Raw genomic sequence first — 21,822 nt, 5'->3', positions numbered from 1 at the left:
CGTTGACTTTCACCACAGCCAAATGAACATGAAGAATGATAAGATGCAGTGATTTCTATCGCTAAAGCATGAAATATCTCCAAATAGTCAAACTACATAGGCCACAGTGTTGATAATCCAGTTTCAGTATCCTAAATTGCCATGACCAGGTATATTAGTTTTTCTTTTCTTTTAGTTTCTTGAATTTAAGTTTATTTAAGTATCATTTAAATCCACAACTCAAAGCATTGAGTGTGAACAAATACCAAGGAGTCAATAAGCTAATCTAAATTTAGTCGATTATTGAAGATCACTACTGACATTAAATAATCCATGGAACCACTACAATCATCTAGACAAAAGGGTCTACATCCCATGTTGAACAAGACAACAGAAAGGTATTTGGCACAATCAGTGCTATGCTACATAATTCAAACAGTTAAAAGTTTACCTGCATTCTTGGAAGAAGTGACTGTGATGAAATTGCAGCTGACATGTTGGGCATCTGATATAGAATGAAACAAACATGAGAACATAGTGCAATCAACCCTTTCATTCAACCACAGTGATCTAGAAAGATGGCCATTGTTAGACGCAAAATCCACTAGCCACCAAGCAACATGAGTTTTCCCTCAATATCATTGACCAAAGGCCAGAGCAACTCCCACTCTTGCATAAGCAGGAATATCACCCTCTTAGATAAACAAGAGTATCAAGTCATTTTGCACAGGCGATACTTCCATTTTAGCAAATACAAGAATATGCTCAGCTTTTTCAATGAAGACTAAGCTTATTTCTTGATTAAAAAGAAAAGGTGGATAAAACAAAATGTGGGAAATTATGGTCCATCTTTCTGTATATATTTACCAAATACCAGCAAGTCAAAAAAGTTCTACAACTGACCACCTAGAAGCATTTTCTTGGTTATGTCAATCCCTTCCATTGATCTAATCTCACATGCCTTGAGAAGGGGAAGACTAAATGCCTTATAAACCATCATGGTGAAAGAAAAAGGGCAAGAAAGTGAATTTACTAGTTCAATCCATGAATACTATCAATACATGCTACAAAATTGCATTATGAATTCAGTAATCCAATAGAAGCAACAACCACAAAGTAGTAACCGTGCTATAGAAAAGATATTTATGAATTGATGAGATAAATACTCTAGTCATGTGACTCATGTAGTCATGTTCCATTTGTTGGCAGTTGAAAAAAGATTTAGGTCAAAATCCCTCTAACATCCTGGCGCAGGAGGAAATAGGACTAGGGCAGTTGGAGAATACAGATGGCTTTGAAAATGTGAAAGATATATTTCCCCTGGAACCCTCCAATTCTGTCCAATAATATACCCTTCTCCCAAATGAAGCTCGAAGAGAAATGATTTGACATCTTTACCAGTTAGGCTTTTATAGATAGCAGTACTTCACAAATGAAGTGATGATAAGAAGAAGATAGAAGACATAGAATAGATGAGAACATGATCTTCATTATCACCCAGACTCTGGTTATCAAGGTGCACATGTTGAGATCAAATAAAACAAATGTACACAACAAGGTTAGACATTTTTTGACAGGCTTTAAGTACCAAGAAATGGACATGCTGTTTGTCATCCAAAAGCTAAGCAATGGCAACTGGACCTGGGCTCAGCCTTATAATAATCAGGACATGCTCCAGCCTTTTTTCTCACCAGCTCAATGGGCTCTGACAGGTTCAACTAACCAGAATAAGAACCCAGCCCAATTTCTACGATTAGATAAGACTAAAGCAGATTGGTTATAAACTCTAACCAAGTCAAATCATTTCTTTGTTAATCTGGATGAAACTGACCATCTGAGAGTTCTGTGATGTCTGAACAGCATTGAACAAGGCATTATTTGCAGTTCCAGAAAACTGGCCCATATGACTTCTTAACTGGTTTCCTTGATTAATTTGCCCCTGTGCAATATTTTGCTGAATATGTCCAGGCTGCAATGGCCTGTTCTGAAATTGCTGATGTGCTAGAGACTGAGAAAATTGTGGTTGATGCTGGCCATGTACCTTATTCAAAGATTGCAATATTAGAACTTGAAATACAATGAAAACTATTTGATACAATGACTGAAAGAAAAACCCAAACATTTCTACAAGATAACCCTCAAATTTATACAAGAAAAGATGTAAAATCACAAGAAAGAAATTAATACCGGTTGGAACTTCTGTTGAATCTGCCCATGGAGATCATGTAGCTGAGCCATTGTGTTCTGACAAAGGAAGTGAATTTGCATAACATAGTACAATATAGAAAAGGCAAAAAAGAAAAAAAAAATGGACAGTTGCAAGCAATATCCAGTGGAACTCAAAAAACAACAAATCAATGGATGCTCCAGTCTGGAAACTCACTATCTCAAGGTTAAGAATCAAAGAGAAAGATCAGACTTTAGAGAACGGAACAACAAAGAAAAACTGATTTATAAAACTTGTAGAAAGAGACAGGTGAAACTCATAAAAGTTTTAAGAGGGGGCATGATATATACATGTATGTTCATGTGTTTGTGTGAGACAGCTTTAATATAACAACACTGGATTGTAGCATAATACGATTGGGTCCAGGAAAATGAAACCATGGATACATGAATCATGGGTTCAAACAAAAGCAGGAATAAACAAACTTTATAATGTATTTATATGTATCCAAGTGTATACAGACATATATATGTGTATACTGTGACGTGTGATGTGAGCTTCTATAAGAGAAAATCATGCAAAGCACATGCACACACACATATAGCAGGTTCAGGTGACATCTGCTTTGTTTAGCTCTTTACTAGACCTTATAGAAATTGGAGTCACCATTTCTCAGGTCAACCAACATCAAGGAAATGAAAAATATACCTGCACTAGTCCTGCTGTGGAAGCTTGCCTCAACTGTTGTTGAGAAAGCAACTGTTGCTGATGTTGTGGCAATTGCACAAACTTCTGTCTTTGCTGCTGTTGGGCTTGCTGTTGAGGTGAGGGCGCATTCATCATGCTTGTTGCTTGTCTTGGTGAGTTAGCATATGGCAAGGGGGATGTGGTTGTACTGTCAAAGGAAGAAGGTGCAGATGGAGATGGAGCCGATCTCCCAATAAGCTGTGAGCCTGAAGTCTGGAGGACAAAGAAAATTTACACTAAAAATGAAAATAGAGGTGGTAGAACAAATAAGACTTCAGCAACTGCGTGCCATGAATAAAAAAGATGCACCTAAGAAATTTATTTTTGGTTAGAAAATGAACTTTCATTGAAGAAATTTAGTTAGAAAATGAACTTTGTCCAAGCATGATATATCAGAATAGGGATGTGAATAGATGAATTTACTTGCATATCAGCCTGTGAATGGCATCTATTTGGACTCCAAGCCTAAAGTAACAACTTATGGACCGACCATGTTAATTTGCAAATATCCCAGTTTGACATGTGTTATCCAAAAGTAAGATGGTAATGATTAATTTACCGTAGTATGAAAGTGCACCTAATAATAAATATCATTTTTTTTCATAGAACATGCAAACAAACGAACAACATAGTAATTGAAAATCAGTAAAAAACATAAAGCAAAAAAATTGCAAACAAATACATTCACAGGACTGCCTTATGCCAATTTGACATAGTGAAAGACGTTCAAAGAAAATAATGAACTAGTGATGCTTGATGTTTTTGTCCCATATATAAATATTATTGCTTGCATTCAGATCTAATATTTGTTAAAATAGTTTGAGGGTTAATTTTTTTATAAATCAAGTGAATGGGGGATAATATATAGCAAAAATGCCCTTTATCTTCAATAGTTACCTATTCTGAGTAATTGGCACATGTTAGCGTATACAGCTGTATACACAATTGTGCAAGTTTAAGAGGGAAATATTTGCAATAATTTTAACATATTGGCAACCATTTTTTCTTCTTTTAAACTGTGGATCCATACAAAGGATACCTTAAACATGAAAAGTTAAACACACTCATATTCATTCCTATAGACTATATAGATAGCATAGGCACTATAATCAGCATTTCAGAGTTGTGTTTTAGAATATACGTTAATAGAACAAGTGAATTGCTGCACCCTATGTCAGAAGAATATGAGCAGACGGCCGCCAATCTTATGAAACATGGAACATAAGGACATAGACACCAACTTCATGAAAAGTTAAACATGAAGCCATATATATATATATATATATATAGAGAGAGAGAGAGAGAGAGAGAGAGAGGAGCAGGTTCCTACTGCGAGCGAATGGGGGTTTTTGGGGTGTTTTCCACAAATCTGATCCTGCAGATGTGTTCAGCATAGTCGATTTGCTAAAAAACATATGAAAATTTATACTGTCAATCTTCAAATCTTATAAAAACCCATCCATGTGTCGGAATTGGACAATCCAAGGGTCCATTCCTATAAAATCAAGCATGTAGAACACATCTATATGGTCAGATTTGAGAAAAACATGAAAAAAACCCTTCAGAAGCAGTGTATGCTGGCGGTATGCACGGATCTGAGTAGACAGTTACCTCTCTCTCTCTCTCTCTCGCTATATATATATATATATATATATATATATATATGAGAAATGGTAATCTACTAAATGGGTGTAGTGCTAAATGAAATATGCTGTTGAACTTTTGGTATTTTTTCAAAATTCTGACCGTACAAATGTGATCTACATGCTTGTTTTTATAGGAATCACTTCTTGGAGCATTTGATTTTGATGCATGGATAGGCTTTTATCATGGTTCCCATAAAAGAGAAGCGTGCTTAAAAAAAATGACGCTTTCCTGCGCATTTCGAAAGTGCGCCTTTTCGCGCTTCCGAAACACGCTTCGGGGAAGTGCGCTTCCCCGCATGCCTAGGCGCTTCCGGTAACTCTGTTTTTTATAAGGTTTTAAAAATCAATGGCATACAATTTTCATAAATTTTTTAGGCTACAAATACCATTTTTCTATCCAAAATGCATGATCTAGGTGTCGATTTCTAGTAAATCAACCATGCTGAACACATCTATGGGGTTGAAATTTAAAAAGAAAACACCGAAAATCCAATAGAATGTTTCATTTAGCACAGTGTCCATTTAGCATGTTCCCATTTCTCATATATATATATATGTGGTGGTACTGTACCGACATATTTTATGGTGGTACACACTTGATTTACATAGATCTAAGCTCCAAAAGCAAAACCCGTCGTTGGATCATGTTTAGCATATTCTATTTATTATTTTCATGTGTTAAACTTGAGTCAAATATGATGTTTTATATCATTTTTAAACCACCCTTATTTTCATGAATTGCGAGCCATTGATTGATTTTCACTATCTCAAAAATGGAATCTTATGGTGTATTAAACATGATAAAACCTTCTAATATACTAAATAAATTATGCTAAAAATATCTATATGGTTAGATTTACTATTTGGTAGATAGATCTATGCAAACAAGAGTGTACCACCATATGGAATCGTGGTACAGAATCACTATATATATATATAGGGAAGGGGGATTGTCCAGCACTTGGACAGTCCAAAATTTACAGGAAAATCTCAACTGTCTGATTTCATTCATCAAGTGGTTAAGATTTAGCCCCTTTCTCTACCTTTCTCACTGTCTCAACACCCACGTTCCCTACATGACGCCTCGCAACCTTACACCCACAATATTGTGGGTTCCCCCTCTTCCCCACACCCACCACCCATATTTCCAACAACAACCACCAGATACTCACCGACCATGCACCAAGCGGTTACCAAACAGACCCCCACCCCCCCTATCTGTGTACATTTGGTCACCGGTGACCCCTTAGCAGTAGGTCGTCGATAGTTTGTTGCCAGATAACCGACCTCTAGCCACCCACCAGCATCAAAGAAGAGTTGGGTTGGCAGCCACCACCACGCCAAGTAGGAAAAAAAATGAAGAATGAGGGCTTGTTGGACGGAGGCCACCGGCAGTGTGCTGCCAGACGACCGACCTCCAGCCACCCACCGACATCAAAGAGGATTTGGGTGGGTGGCCAGCCACCAATACCCCAAACAGAAAAGAAATGAAGAATGAGGACTCGCTGGACAATGTCTGACCACCGGTAGCCATGGTTGGCAAACCCGACGATCCAACTCATGAAATGCCTGAGTCGGATCGGATCGCCCATTAACTGGCCACTGATTCACCCCAAACCTGTTTTAGCCAGGATCGGGCGTGAATCAACTCTGAATTGCCTGACTCGACAACTCGCCTAGTCAGCCCTGAATCATCTGATTCAGGACTGAGACCATATGAACAGGTTCTGACCCAATTCTCTTAGTCGAACCGGGACTCGTAACAGTTTGTTCCGAGACAGACCAGTTTTAAATACATATTTCAAGAAGGGTCTTGACTCTCGACGATCGACTCCCCCCCACCCCACACCGCTTTGGCACTCTCCAGTCGACGAAGAGGAACCCTAGCGACTGTCGGTGACACCAACAACTGCCGGTGACCACTGACAACACCAACATCTGCCAAGTTCTCTCTCTCTCAGTGAAGTGAGACCCTGACTCTCTCTTTGTCTCGTCTCTATTGGGGGTCATAGATTTCTTTTCTTTTTTCACACTGCAGGGGGTTTCCCTATATCACAATGTGCACGATGCACAATTTGAGTGTTTTTCACCATTTTGTGTATCATGTCCATGTGTGCAGAGTGGGATTGTGTAGACAAAAAATAAACCCTCACATTTAGGGGGTTTTCACCTTTCTTTTTTTTGTAATTATTAAGTATGCATTGTGGAGTTTTGCACAACTGGAGATGTTTGTGCAATTTTGTTCTTTTCATTTCACAATTTCCATTATTGTTCTTATGTATGTGCAGCTATGAAGCCTATTTAATTTTTATGCAGATATTTTGTAGTTTTTATTCTTTGATGCTTTGATTTAGTGAATTTGCTGCTTGGAGTTTGATTATTTGCATACACATTGTAGAAAACATAGTGTTATATTCAATATTTAAAGTATTATTTAAAAAAAACAGTAAAAAAACTTAGGTTCCTAACTCATCCGAGTTGACCCGCTGACCCACGAGTCAAGGTTTGGGCAATCCGAGTTCAAGTCACGGGTTTGCCAACTAAGACGGCAGCGACTGTCCGGCAGTCGCCAACCAATCGTCGGGCGGTGGACACCAGAAAAGGAGTTGGGAGGATGGGATTAAGCTAGGGATAACATGCTGCTGGTGGTTGGAGAAGGGGTGGAGAGGATGAATCTGGGAAAGACAAGGGGGAGAGAGAGGCTCTCAACCATTAGATTATAGGAAATCAGACGGTTATGACTTGTGATGTTGTACATTTTGGACTGTCCAACTGCTGGATGCTCTTCCCTATATATATATATATATATATATATATATATATATATATATATATATATATATATATATATATATATATATATATATATATATATATACTCCTGCCCTCTTTTCTCGTTCTACCCTATTAGGCCCCTTCAAAAATCGTAGTTTTTGGTTTTTTTTTTCACATCTAACACCATAGATGTGATCTACTGGTTTTGTTTAGTGGGAACCGGCTTTTGGATCACCGAAATCTAACTCTATACAGGTTTTTCTGATGTTCCAAAATCAATGGCTATGAAGGCATTAACTTTTCCCGACCCATAAAAATACATTTTTTCTTGAAAAAACATGATCCAATAGTCGATTTCCACTCAATCGAGCATGCTAAACCATAGTTGTTAGTCGAGGAAGTGATTCGGGAAACATAAGCGAAAAGTGAGGCACTTTCAAAATTTTAGGAAGCAAGAAGCATGGGACGACTTAAAAGCGAATTAGGAATCAAGAAGAGAAGCGAACTGGAAGTAACCTAGAAAGCGAACCGGAAGCGACCAAGGAAGCGAGGTAGAAGCAAAAAAAGGGAAAAAAGAAAGAAAAAACAAGAAGGAAAAAACAAAAAAAAAGGAAAAAGAAGAAGCGAGGGGGAAATGAGCTTCTCATTTAAGGGGAGCGAGGGGGAAATGAGTTTCTCATTTAAGGGAAGCGAGGGGGAAGTGAGCTTCCCATTTAGGGAAAGCGAGCTTCCCATTTAGGGAAAGCGAGCTTCCCATTTATGGGGAAGAGCACTTCCCATTTTTTTTAGCACGTTTCAAAAGTGCCACGTTTCACGCTTCCGAAACGCATTTCAGGAAAATGCGCTTCCCTAGGTCCTATGGCGCTTTCGGTAACCTTATGTAAAACATATCTAATGGTTCAGATCTATCATAGAACACTTCAAACTATGGGGCCTAATGGGGCAGAACGAGAAAAGAGGGCCTAATATGTTCGGTTCTCTCTCTCACTCTAATATATATATATATATATATATATATATATATATATATATATATATATATATATATATATATATGTGTGTGTGTGTGTGTGTGTGTGTGTGTGTGTGTGAAAACATGTACTTAAACAAAAAACTATGTGTAAGCTTGAGCCAGTCTTGGGTCTTCCAAGTGTAATATCTGCCTGACCCAAATGAAGAGCATTATAATAGAAGGAAAGAACTATTACTTTCAAAGAGTTATGAAAGCTGATATATATATATAGGGGGGGGGGGGGGGAATGTTTTGTACACTTAGTGTATAAGACATGGTGATGCACTCTAGCATTTTCTGGCCACATTACACCATGAGATTGGCTGCAACTGTCAGGGTCACACCAGCCAGCATGGACGGTGCTACCCTGACGGTTTCTGGCCAATCTAATGCTGGAAGGATGCAAGTCAACGAGATTGTTTCAGGTCAACTTGGATCTAAAATTGTCTCAACTATAGTAGTAAAAGGCATTCATGAGACTAAACATTTTATGGTCAATTACCGCCTGTGATAAGACCAAATATGGGCAGAGGGCATCACACCCTTTAAGATGGCATTCACTTCGCCAGTTTCCGGCAACACAATGGCCGGAAACTGGTAGAGTATACAGGGCTGCCTATACACTAGCGTACAGAATCACTCCTCTCTCTCTCTCTCTCTCTCTCTCTCTCTCTCTCTCTCTCTCTCTATATATATATATATATATATATATATATATATATATAGATGAAGACATGCTTTTAATAAAAAACTCTGTGTAACCTTCAGTCAGGCTTGGGGTCTTTAAGTGTCAGATCCAGCCTGACCCAAATGCAATCCTAAATCTGAGTCCAGATAATATATTGTTGGCTCAGATTAGAAATGACCTTGACATGCTTTTAATCTATGTCACAGGGATTCGGCTAGCAGGGTGCCGCACCCGCGTCGACGCGGGTGCGGTCAACCCGACCCTGGGTGCGTTGACCGCACCCAGGGTCATTTTTGTCCAATTTTTTTTTGGATTTTTTTTAAATTTTTTTGCCCTATGAAATGGGCTGCGGAATTTTAAAAAAATTCTTTGGGAGGGGTGCTGCCCCCCTATAACCCCCCGCTAGGGGCGGCCCCCCTGAACCCCCGCCCGCTGACCGCGCAACGGGACCCGCGCCGGGGGGAGCCCCCGGACCCCCCTTCCTGCAAGGGCAAAAACAATGAATCAGGCTCCACAACTCATCACTTTCATCTTTGGGGAGACAACCATATAAGATAAAAAAATGGTAAAAAGTAAGTTGGGCATAAATGTCATGGACCTTAACAGCTACCATACATTCATACATATAGACTATACATGATATATATATATATATTTTACATTTTTGCCCCTGCCGCACCCCCGCACCCGTGTTTTTTGGAAGTGTCGAATCCCCGCACCCGCGCCCGCACCCGCACCCGCACCCATGTGACATAGCTTTTAATAAAAAAACTCTGTGTAACCTTCAGTCAGGCTTGGGGTCTTTAAGTGTCAGATCCAGCCTGACCCAAATGCAATCCTAAATCTGAGTCCAGATAATATATTGTTGGCTCAGATTAGAAATGACCTTGCTCTGAACCAAAACCTACCCATTAAATGACAATAAATTTCTTCACTTAATATTTTAGAATAAATAAAAAGAGAAGATATGCCAACCAAAATATAGCTAGAATAAAAACTTGAGAAGAAGGCTGGCACCAAAATAAAACTATGATAACAGTAGTCAGTCAAGACCCGCAATTAATGAACATGGGCATCAGAAAGAAGATGTACATAGTTCATTTGCAGAACGGAGAAGAGAAAATGCAACTTCCAAGAGGTTACATTGTTTCACTTGTCTAACCTGCATAACAACACCCTGGCTGTTCAGGTTGTTTGGTGGCAAAGATGGAGTAGTATTCTTTGGATAAACACCTGAAAGAGACATTTTTTCAGCGCCAGCACAATAAAATATAGTTTACCAAATTCACCAAGCTCAAATGACAATTTTGATATGCTCATTTATATAATAGAAAGGAAATGTAATCCAGTTACCAGAATTATCTGTTAAACTTTGCCCACCATCACCAATGGATATAACATCAGCTAGATGAGATGGAAGCACAGAAGGAAGATGCCTCTGGTCCCCTGATATTCTTAGTCCTGAAATTCCATTTAATTGTCGTATATCATTATGTACTTAAAGTAAATATCAGAATCCATTTTGAGGGATGCAAAACAGAAAAAAGTAATAATACGAGTAGAGGGAAACTCCATTATAGCAATATACTCAAAAACATTATTTATATAGGTCCAGGAAGAAGAATACCATCACCAACATTCACAGTAGCTCGGAGAAGGTTCTCCTGTTCTTGAATTTTTGCAGCCTGGACCTTGTCCAAGGTTGGAAGCACTGTTGGCCCTTGACGAGAACCCAAGCCATAAACTTTCCGAGTGTCTGCTATAACCTTTTCAGCACTATCACAAGCTGCTCCAATCATTTCAATTCTGTTCTGTACATATTCCACAAAGCAATATGTTCAAATAAAAAGGAAACATGGGATATATATAGTTAAGGCTTCCTTGAATTTAATGCACCTTCAATCTTTCAATCTGTGTTGGTATTGGAAGGTTCTGCATCCCCAGCAATAACTGTTCTTTCTTAGAGGTATCCTCTGCTTCCATCTCCGGTAGAAGTTTAGACGAAAGCATAACAGGTAGTACTGTAACCACAAATTATTTTTTGATGACCAATCCATTTTAGGAGCAAAAAGCTGGAAATTTAAATACCAGCACATAAAATAGAGAAGATATATCACATGCATGTATGTTTTTATGTGTGTTCTGAGATTACTATCCACATTCCAAACACATTCAATCAACAATATGAGATCAATAACACCCTTCTTAAATAAAATTAAGTGCAGTCGAAAAGAAAAATTAAAGTTTGAAGCATATTTGATACTGTGGTAGCAAGAAACATCCATAGATTTGTCATACATCAAAAATTATGTTTTTCCTTGCTCATTTCACTGGATTGATGAAATTACATTCTACTACCTGACTTTGTTTCTTACATAAGTAGAAAAATGAAATATATTAAAAAGTAGAATGAAGGTACAAGAAAATACATACGTGGACAGATCACCAATTCAGTAGCATGAATACATATGATGCAAAACATAACAAAAAATGCTCGGACAGAGGGCTTGAGTACTATGTGAGAAATCAAGGTATTAGCACTAATAAAAAGGTCAGTCAGTTACCATCATCATTGTCAACAACGGCAATGATGACAGCACAGAAATGATGATGATAATAAATAGTATAGCTGTACCTGGAAGCAAAAAATTGAAAAGAATAGACTATTTTCAGATGCAGACAATGAAGTATTTGTACAGTGTTGAAGCATGAATATATTTCTACCAACTCCACCGGAAAAAGGAAATATGACACAACCAATTGCATATCATGCAATCACTAGTGCATATTCTACTTCCTAACTTCAAAGTCAAATAGCCTGAACATTTGCAGGATCTATAAGAGATGATCACATACTTATTGAGTTCTCTGCATTTACATTTTTTGGATGTACTACAAATGCCTTGGAGACCTTCTTTATGTCCTCCACAATATTGAAAAGCTCTAGATTAACCATTGAGAACTGTCCCAAAATATCCTGCCTGGCAATATCAACTAGTGGTAAGCAATACATCATTCTCATTTAAACATCAACTGCAACAGAAAAGACTTCCTGAACAGGATATCATTTATGCCATTCAAAGAAAAAGCCTCATTTGTACAAAAATGAAGACAAAATAAAAATTGAGCACATATATGATGTCAAATTGTCAATTGAGGACAAGAATCTGGAAATACAGCATGCACTTACAAAGAAATAACTGCATTCTTGCTAAAAGGGAATATGCAGCAGCATATTAGAAGATAGAACAATGATAGGATGCCTATGAGTAAGTCTGATTCTTTATAGTAATTATTGAACTTAAAAAAAAGAAGAAAAACTGGCATTGGAGTTAGCTAAGATATAGCAAAAGTCTTGAAAGTTGAAACTCAATAAGATATAGCAAAATAGGAAGAAGTTTCTTGACAGATCCTTGGACTACATCTATCTAAAATTTAAAAGTCACAAAGTGATGGAAGTTCTCTTATGGACATTTATGCAGTGTGTTATAGTTCCTGGAGCTCTGTTACCATTGATATCTAATTTTCAGACAACTGAACAACAAATTCTAAATAAGATTACTGTCCGTAATTTAATGTTTTAGGGGATACACTGATGTTTTACATCAGTCAATGATAATGATTTGTAGCCAGGTAATTGAACAGTAAATATCAAATCACTAAACATCATTTCTAGAAAAGTCTGAGCACCGATTTGTAACTGTCAGTGTAAAGAGGTGATAAATTATTTACTGAATGTCCCCTTCCCATTCTTTTTAAAGGTTCTTGTGTTTCATAGGAAATGGGAAAAGACCGAGTCTTTTCCCACCATGGTTGAAACAAACACTCATACATAGGCCCCACCATTTCATAGGAATATGAAAATGGCTCCACGCTTCTTCGATGGAAAGTGGTTTCCCACAATAATCCCACTATGGGAACTTTTTCAAGAGCATGTCTTTCATATGAAAGACAACTCTTTCATGCAACAAATGGACCCTTAACACCCACTCCCCTCAATCCTCACGTAGTGGGATCTAGAAACTTCCACAAGGTCTGAATTTGTTTGCTCTCCTAGTACCAGTTTTTCCACGGTTGGCACACAGGCCAAGGGAACCATGCCAGATCACCCTTCATCAAGACTAGTTTTTCAAGACACAGAGAGAGGGTCTTGAAATGATCTAGATTAAAGTTGACTTTGGATTTTCAGAAGGAAAATAAATGGATTGAAGTGATCAAAATGAAGGCTTATCCCCCATAGTGGTCAGTGATTTTGGCGACTTTGGGTTGCCTCAGACTGCTAATGATGTTGGGCCCCTTGAGATGGATTCTACCCACCCATTTGACTTCTATTAGTTAATCGAGTCAAATGGCTGCTGCTGGCCTACCATCTTAGACCACTGCATCATTCCTCGAGCACCACCACCTCAACTATCACAAATGGATCACTGAAGTAGAGGTGGTCATGAGACTATTGATCTCCAAGCATAGGTAGTTACGGTCTCTCTTTTTCCATTATTTTTGTTTCTTTTCTTGTTCTCTTAACCACAGCAACCATAAAACCGAACTACTACACCATAATTTGGTGAAACAGTGCGCTTTCAAAATTCAGAAACCCTCTCATAATTGTTGAGTAAATGATATTCAATAACGATTTCTCATCATTTTAATTCAAACATTTTATATTTTCTGAGGGTTATATCTACCCATTTTTTCATATCTTTCATTATGATACATGGACACTATTCTTTGACCTCTCGTTCTGTATCGTTTTATACACTAGTCATATATCCTCCATTGTATCCATATGACATATCCATCTTTTCATATTTATTGGCACATTAAACAGACATGATGGACCTAACAATATAACTTAAGAGTTTCCATTGCGAGATTTTGATGGCTCCAAGTTTGTACATACCTAAGTTTTAACATTTCTCAATTGACCATATATGGCGAACAATACAACCAGAACTATTGGTGAATCCCATTATGTATTTCATTTATAACATGTAATAATCAAATTATATACCATAAACATCCACAACTGCCCACAAGGGCTCCACTCATCTGGGAGGGGCGATTTGTGAATGACACCAAGTTGACAGGACATCACAAGTTTGAAACCCACGAGTGCACCCCTTGCCGCAAGGTCAAAGCTGGGAGTGGGCAGAGGGGACAACGGTTGTACCAATCGGAGGCCAGGGGTAGGGTTTCCCTTGGATTATCCCAAAAACAATGTACAACTAAAAGGTTATTAATTTTTAGCGTCCATATATGAGATGCTATATACACACAATGGATCATTTAACAAACAAATGGATAATTAACCCTCAATTAAAACTTTTCAGTCATAATTTTCAACATTGAAAATTTTCAGTCATGTGGAATTTAGTCCTTATAATCATATAACAATATTAGGAGCATGATTTATAAATCATGCATCTTATCATGCATGTCAATGACTAATACAAGTTATCAGTTGTGTCTAGAGTCTGTTTTGCTTTGGTTGAGTCAAGATGTAAGTGTTGAGTTACTTGTAACTTTCTCCGGGCCACCCTTACACTTTGGTTTAGGTTGATCAATACCCTGAAAGGTTAGGCCGTAGATTTGAACTATAATGAGCATGCGTGCAAAATAGTGAATGAATGCAAATGCGTTGAGCGTTCTTTGTTCACCCTCGTTGTGATTACTTTCAAGTGATTGCAATTTCTCTCCCTCTCTTCTCTTTCGCTCTCTTACACTCTTTATAATCAAAGCTTCAGCAACGGCAAAAGAACGACCATAAAGGCTTGCGGTGGTAAGGAATGACCGTCGCGCCGCATTGGCCTATTGAAGAAATAGACCTGTGACAAGTGGTACCAGAACCCGTTCTCGAGCTGGGGAAGGAACTCTGAAGTCAGTGTCAAGAGACGCACCAATAGGCCGCGATTTGTGAGCAAGACATCGTGACTCCCCAATACAACTTGCGTAGCACCAAAGGTAAGGCAATCACAGAGACCGAGGAGATGGGTTCATCTCGGAGCCATGAGCAGATGGCCGAGACTGACTTAGGTTATTTGAGATATTTTTTAGGTATTGAAATTGCATACTCTCCAAGAGGGTAGATTTTGTCTCAAATAAAGCTTCTTGTTGACATTTGCGCCAAGTGTGAAATTTTAAACGACAAGAAAGTAAAAACCCCAAAAGTGATTAATGCGAAATTAAAGCTTAAATGTGAGATTTTCCTTAAAGATCCTACAACCTATCGTCAGCTGATCAGGGCACTCACTTATCCATCACCAGACCAGATATGACTCACACAATTCATTTTGTCAGTTTGTTTCAGCATGATCCAACCACTGTGCACATGAGAGTTGTGTTAAGAATTATGAGATACATCAAGAATACCATCACCAAAGGACTTTTTCTATCCTCTTCTTCCTCTTTGAATTTATTTGTTTATACTGATGTTGATTGGAGAGGAAATTCCAATAATAGAATCTCAACTACAGGTTTTTGTTTGTTTTTAGGAGATTATCTAATTTTGTAGAGATGCAAGAAGCAATAAAAAATATTATTGTCTATAACCAAAACTGAATATCGGGCAATGGCTACGACAATAATGAAACTTGTATGGTTTTGAAGTCTTCTCAAAGATATGGGAGTAATCAACTAGACTTCTTCGAAGCTATGTTGTGATAATAAAGGTGTAATCTATATTGCAAGCAATCACACCTTCCATGAGCGTACCAAATACATTGAGATAGATTGCCATTATGTCAGAGATTAATATTTGAGAGGAACTATTATATTGTCGTGTGTTACATCAAAATACCAGCTTGTAAGTTTCTTCATCAAAGCTCTTTCCGCACCTCATTTTATTTTCCTCCTTAACAAACTTTTGATTATTTCACGGTAAGTTTGAAGGAGAGTGTTAATATATATATATATATATATATATATATATAGGTAAATGCCCTATAGGGGTATTTTAGTCATTTCACATACATGTAATAAAATTGCTTTTTAACAATTTATTTTCCTTTTTTTATTTTTTATTTTTTGTTATTTTGGAGAACCATTGGGGGCTCTATGGTCAAAATGATTATAGAGTCATTGAGACTCCCAACGATCATATTTCTGACCATTGGGAACTCCCAACGACTCTATTGGGAGTTCTCAATGGTCCCTCTCCTTTCTCTTGTAGTGTATATATAGGGGTTATTCCCTCTTATTTTTTTTATGCTTTTTACTCAAGCATTTCCTCAATAAAGATTTATATTTTTTACTCTTGTGTTTGCCCTTTGTTGGCTATTTGTGTTGTCCCTTAATGGACTTGTGCTTGTGCACATTGTGAGTGTGATCTTGTTATCCCTTAGGGGCATTGGGTTGTGCTTGTGTACTTTTGTAATTGCAATCTTGTAAGCCCTTAATGGCATTGTTTTTACTACTGCTATTTCATTACACAAACATGTTGCTCTCCGCAAGAGATTCACTATTGGTAAATCAACAAGTTTTTGCATATATATATGTACAAAGGCATTTAATTGAAGAGTTTGAGAGAGACAACAGATTTCTGCATGCCCTATTGGAGCAGCTCTGTACCCTCCATCATCGCACCAGAATCTCGACCCAATGACCATATTTTGTCTTACACCATGCTAATCTGACCCAACAAAGGTTCTCTCAGCAGGTGCAACACCTTGTACATTCTTTGTTGTTGATCTACAGCCTGACAACTTTCTCTACTTGTGTACGCCGAATGCTTGACCACTAACCCCAAAAAATCCAATGCAGTCAATTTAGGTTCCTGCTAGATCTCCACCCAGATCCAGGTTTACTTGTGCCTAGCCAACCTCATGCCTGTTTTGAGTTTCCCTATCAAGGATCCTCTCTCTGCTGTAAAGCTATGTGATTTGCTGAAGTTCCAACCGAGAAAGAGACATGTTCACAGCATCTTGCCTGTCATACCACTGCCAATCTACTTTTGTCGATACAGACCAATAGCAGATCCATTCAAGCAACCAACAAAGGAAGAGACAAAGGGAAAGAAAGAAAGTCAGGAAAATGAAAAGAAAAGAAAGAGTGAAGAGATACAAAGGAAAAAAGAAAAGACAAATGAAAAATAGAATAGAGAGTAATCACTTTTATTTGTTTCATTTTTATTCGCATTCAATTCTTATATTTATTTTTTTTATCCCTCGCTTCCCGCTTCCTATACATTTTAAAATGCATCGCTTCCGCTTCCCGTATTGTTTTCCGCTTTCGCTTCCTAGACTGGCAACCTTGTGACACAATGTGGATACACTTAGTACGATACAATAATTTTCAAAAACTAGGACACGGGAACACTGCCGTACATGCACATAGATGTATGCATGTGTGTGAGTGTGTATAAAACAACAATTTAAAATCACTACAATAGGAACATCAAATAATGAAACTAAGTTGAAATCGAGATGTAATGTAATTAATGACAACTTTTAAAAGAAAAATAACTCAAATGAATATGAAGTAAGTAAATAAGATCATACAAGAAAATAGATAAAGTTGACACAATGTTGTCTGTGTGAAACTGGTTTGACTATGTTGATGAAGTGTTGTATCGGGTATGTGAAGTGTCTAAGCATCACATCATGTTGGTACGAGGTAGGCATGCTAAGCGTAGTGTCTGTGTGACAAGTTTGAATTCTAATTTGAGTATTTTTTATTGAATATGAGTACTCGACAAATTATGAGAGGGTTTCTGGAATTGAAAAGGAATCCTTTTCAACAAGTCATTCAGTTCAAACCATTGTTGCCTGCAAAAACTCATGGCCCTGTCATATAAAGAACAAGGAAAATTCACAAAATGAATGAAAAAAATATACTATCTCAACCTACGCTTGGGACCACCAGTCGCATGACATAGCCCCTATTGTAGCAATCTGCTTCATAACGAGTGGAGGAACTTCAAGTCCATCACAAACCTGGCCTTTTTATAGAAAATGTGGATGGCATCATTGCATTAGCTAATTCCAATATGAGCAAACAAAACAAAGTGTCATATTTCCTTTAGATCCTGTTATGATAAGCAACCATAAATTTCATGATAAACTCACAAGCCAATGCACCTCTAGGTCAAAAGGCTAGCTCTGTAGAAAGAAGATGTGAGAACGAAGGAAAAGAAGAAGAAGATCGGTTGTGAAGGGGTGAAACGTGATGCCCTAAGAGGCAATCGATGTTTGCTTATGTAGAAAAGGGAAAGAAGAATCCAGAAAGGGGGAGAAGGATCGAAGGGCGGTTCATGAGTGAAAAGCAGAAGCAGCCGTAATGGCCGTCTGATCCCTTGCGACGGGTTTTCAAGGGGAAAACCCTTGAAAATTTTGCAATGGGGCCCCTTTGATGTTTGAAGTTTTTTCAAAAACAGAATTCCTTTTGATAAAAAAATTTCTAAAAGGGGTTTTCACTAAAACAACCTTTATAAAAAGGGGTTTCTCAACCAATCTTTCGTATTTTTCTTCTCTATTTTGATTTTTTTTCTTGGCATTTTCTACATTTTTTTGCATTTTTGAAAATAAAACTCTAAAACTATGAGAAAACAAAGGATTTTAAAACTATTTTTTTGTATTTTTGAGAAATATTTACAAAAGATGGGTTTTCTGAGGATTTGGGGCGAAATTTGGAGAACTTCTTCAGAAAATGGGTTTTTGATCCGAGTTTTGAGAAAATATTCGAGGTTTTAACCTCGAATCAAAAAATACAGAACAATGGATCCAACTGGACACCGAATGGACTGTCTGAGCCTTTCAGAAATTATTTTTGATATTTTTGTAAATTGGTTTTAAAAATTGGATAACGAGGCTCAGATTTAGATTCTGAACTTGATCTGGATCTGAAATTGAGTCAGGTATAGAAAATGGATTTGATTCTAGTAATTTCGATAAATAAACTAGAATTTTGAGTGAAAATGACTCAATTTACTCAGAAAATGGGGGTCAGGGGCAAAAAGGGAATATTTACAAAATTTTGAAAATTTTGAGGTGTTCACATGTAGAAAAGCCATCCTATACATCTTTGAACTATATCAAATCATCAGACTCTAAATCCTAGGCCCTTCGTACCAAATGATTGCACTATCTAATCGCAGAAAGGATAATGAAAGCATGATAATTGATAAGTAAGGCATCAATCCACCAAGTATGACAGCAATGAGATACTACAATCATGATGCAAGACAAGCTGGATCAGATAAGTGATTCCTTGTCAAAAGAATTGTTTCTGACAAATCACAAGTTACTCTCTAGCAGGTGCAAATAAGGGTGGGCAACGGGCTGAGCCGGCCCGCTAATGGACCGGGTCGGCCCATCAATTGACGGGCCAGGCCAAAAGCCCGTTTGGGCCGCGGCCCATGACCCACCTGTTAGGCTCGTGGGCCTAATCGGGCCAGGCTTAGGCACAAACACTGCAACAAGCCATATTCCACAGTGCTGGCAATCAATAGCTGAATTACAAACAGCTTTATTAGTGGAACACCAGTGTTACAAATCAAAGCACATTTTCAACCACCACTGTCTATATGTTTTTAAAACAACCTTTTATCCTTCTTAAATACTAGGAGAAATGGGAGACCCTAAGGGTGTATTTGGATGCACCCGCTTATCCTAACACATGCAATAAACTAGGAATTTGCATTTAGGGAAAACATAACTAATGTACCCCATTTATCTAGATAAGTTGGTGAACCAATGCACACCTACAGAAACTTATCCAGAAAAAACAGGATTAGTTGGAAATTTCACTATGGAGCACAATTCAATGTCCCAAAACATCCTTCTTGTCTTAATTTTTTCAAGCAGCCAACGACCATCTTTATCAACCTTACTCTCTGCAAATGGTATTCAACAAGGATGATTGGTAGCTCGTTTATTCTCCCAAAATTCTAGAAAATAAATTATCACCTAATGAAATAATATTGAACCCTAGGAAATTGCTGTAAGACAGTTTTCTTCCAACGCATTGAGATTCAACAGCACAATCGATCTACTTGAAGACGGATCAGTAAGCCCCAAACTTATATAATTCCATAATGACTTCAAAATCTTCCAAGTCCTTTTCAATCCTTTGAGAGGATTGATCTGATATATCGACAATAAAAGCTCATTTCATCATTACATGAAAAGTAGCACAAGAAACAACCTAGCCGATACGCATTGGCAAACGTGCTACCATAATAATCTCTTCAAAAGCAATATCCTAATTGACCCAAACTTCCATCCGAATCCTGTTGCCACAAAATGCTCCATCGATACTGATATATCTACGAATCCATTCTAAATCTTTTGCTGATTATTTAATGGCACAACAATATTTGAGCCGTTCTCCTACCAACTAACTAAACAAAATCCAAAATCGCTTCTGGCCTTCCTTCTCTCGTTACCTTCAACCTAAAATATTACAGAATTAAACTGATTCGAGGATTCCTAAAGATTGGTACATCAATATTGGGTTTTTCTTATCACCCATTTAACTAAATTCCGTCAAATTTGACGGCACTAATTCACAACGAGAAGTACAGACAAATGAACACAGAAACATAAGGGTGGGAGAAGATGATGATGACCATTTTGGGGAGGCGTTGACTCGGGCGATGGTGTCGAAGTCGTCGAGGATGCGAGAGATGGCTTTGTAGAGGCCTTGGGCTCGAGTCCGGACGGAGTCCAGATTGAGCTGCTGCTGCAACGCCGGGTTCAGCTTCTCCGGCTTCGGTTGGGCCTGCTCCTGCGGCACCACTCCCTCCGTTGCCATTGCTCCCTCTGAGCTTGAGAGAGCGAGAGAGAAGAGCACAGGAATTTATAGGCATGGAAACGGGTCGGGAAAAACTTAAATAAGACATTACACCCGAATTTTAATCTGTCACAAGACACGTGGACACGTGTTTCGGATTCGATCCAAAGTTCGAAAATCTTTTTGAAAAATAATACACGAGGACACGATTTTTTTTAATAAATAAAAAACTACTTTTGATATTTTAATATTAAAAACAGTTTTTATTGAAATAGACAAATTAAAACTATTAAAAATATTAAAATAATGTTACAATATTAACCGTAGTGTCAGTCTCTGTGTCCATGTGTCCGCTCATGTCGTGAGGGACATGCCATCAAAATAGTAGATTATGATTAATGATGCCGGGTTTGGATTCCGAACAGCATCCTACACGAAACTCAAGGAAATTTTGGGCATGATTAATGACCTGCGATCCTGTGGTATGGGATCCATTGAAAATTGGTAAATATACTGTCTTCATGTTTAAAATATAAAAATGGGTTCGGTTAAACTTGGTTCTGACAGTGATCCAACGATTTTTTTATCCAGTTGTCTGACCTATATCCTAATACACCTGACTACGTGTTCTAACTTCTAAAGCCAAGATCATTCTTCCGAGAGCAGATCAGGTGATCTATACTTTAAGAAAGTGATTTGACATCTTCACCGTTCATTATCTACTTGCCGCTCTTGGGACATTGTTCTTGCACCAGATATACTTGTTATGCTGACTAGTCTCTCCTTAACCTCCCATGCTGACGTGCTAGAACTTACTCTAATTTTGCTAAGCACTTTACCGACAGTTTAACCCCAGATATTAACGCAGCTAAAGCCCTTTTTTCTTTGTAGTGAGTAGACCTTATCTTTGGTCCAAGCTATCTCATCTTCATTAAAACAGTACATCGGCACCATCTCTATGAGCTTCTTCATATTATATTGCTTGATACCTGCATATTTCCATTAAATGTGCTGATTTAGTTACCATTTAAACAATTGCCCGAGTATCATGACATTTTTAAAAGTTACAATATTATAATTT

The 21,822-nt window shown here is 37.8% G+C and overlaps 1 protein-coding gene across 2 annotated transcripts in view; it reads right to left on the bottom strand.

The window, feature by feature from the left end:
- The window catches only part of MED8 (mediator subunit 8), a 45,963-nt gene extending 25,168 nt beyond the window's left edge, over positions 1-20,795 (bottom strand). Inside the window, exons 1-10 of one of the 2 annotated variants that reach the window (XM_090007239.1) lie at positions 20,578-20,795; positions 11,871-11,995; positions 10,911-11,035; positions 10,642-10,825; positions 10,368-10,475; positions 10,177-10,247; positions 2,855-3,106; positions 2,167-2,223; positions 1,811-2,020; positions 431-484 (exon numbers count right to left, since the gene is read on the bottom strand). In XM_090007239.1, the coding sequence (XP_089863365.1) occupies positions 431-484; positions 1,811-2,020; positions 2,167-2,223; positions 2,855-3,106; positions 10,177-10,247; positions 10,368-10,475; positions 10,642-10,825; positions 10,911-11,035; positions 11,871-11,995; positions 20,578-20,762 (1,371 nt within the window). In that variant the 5' untranslated portion in view covers positions 20,763-20,795. The remainder of the gene's footprint in view (positions 1-430; positions 485-1,810; positions 2,021-2,166; positions 2,224-2,854; positions 3,107-10,176; positions 10,248-10,367; positions 10,476-10,641; positions 10,826-10,910; positions 11,036-11,870; positions 11,996-20,577) is intronic. The other variant, XM_090007240.1, reaches the window with a different exon arrangement.
- Between the last annotated feature and the right edge of the window lie 1,027 nt (positions 20,796-21,822).

This window comes from Nuphar pumila, chromosome 5, assembly GCF_984573655.1.
Source record: "Nuphar pumila chromosome 5, dmNupPumi1.hap1.1, whole genome shotgun sequence".
Lineage (NCBI taxonomy): Eukaryota > Viridiplantae > Streptophyta > Magnoliopsida > Nymphaeales > Nymphaeaceae > Nuphar > Nuphar pumila.
The sequence above is the reverse complement of the archived record's forward strand: the minus strand, read 5'-3'. Positions and strand labels throughout refer to the sequence as shown.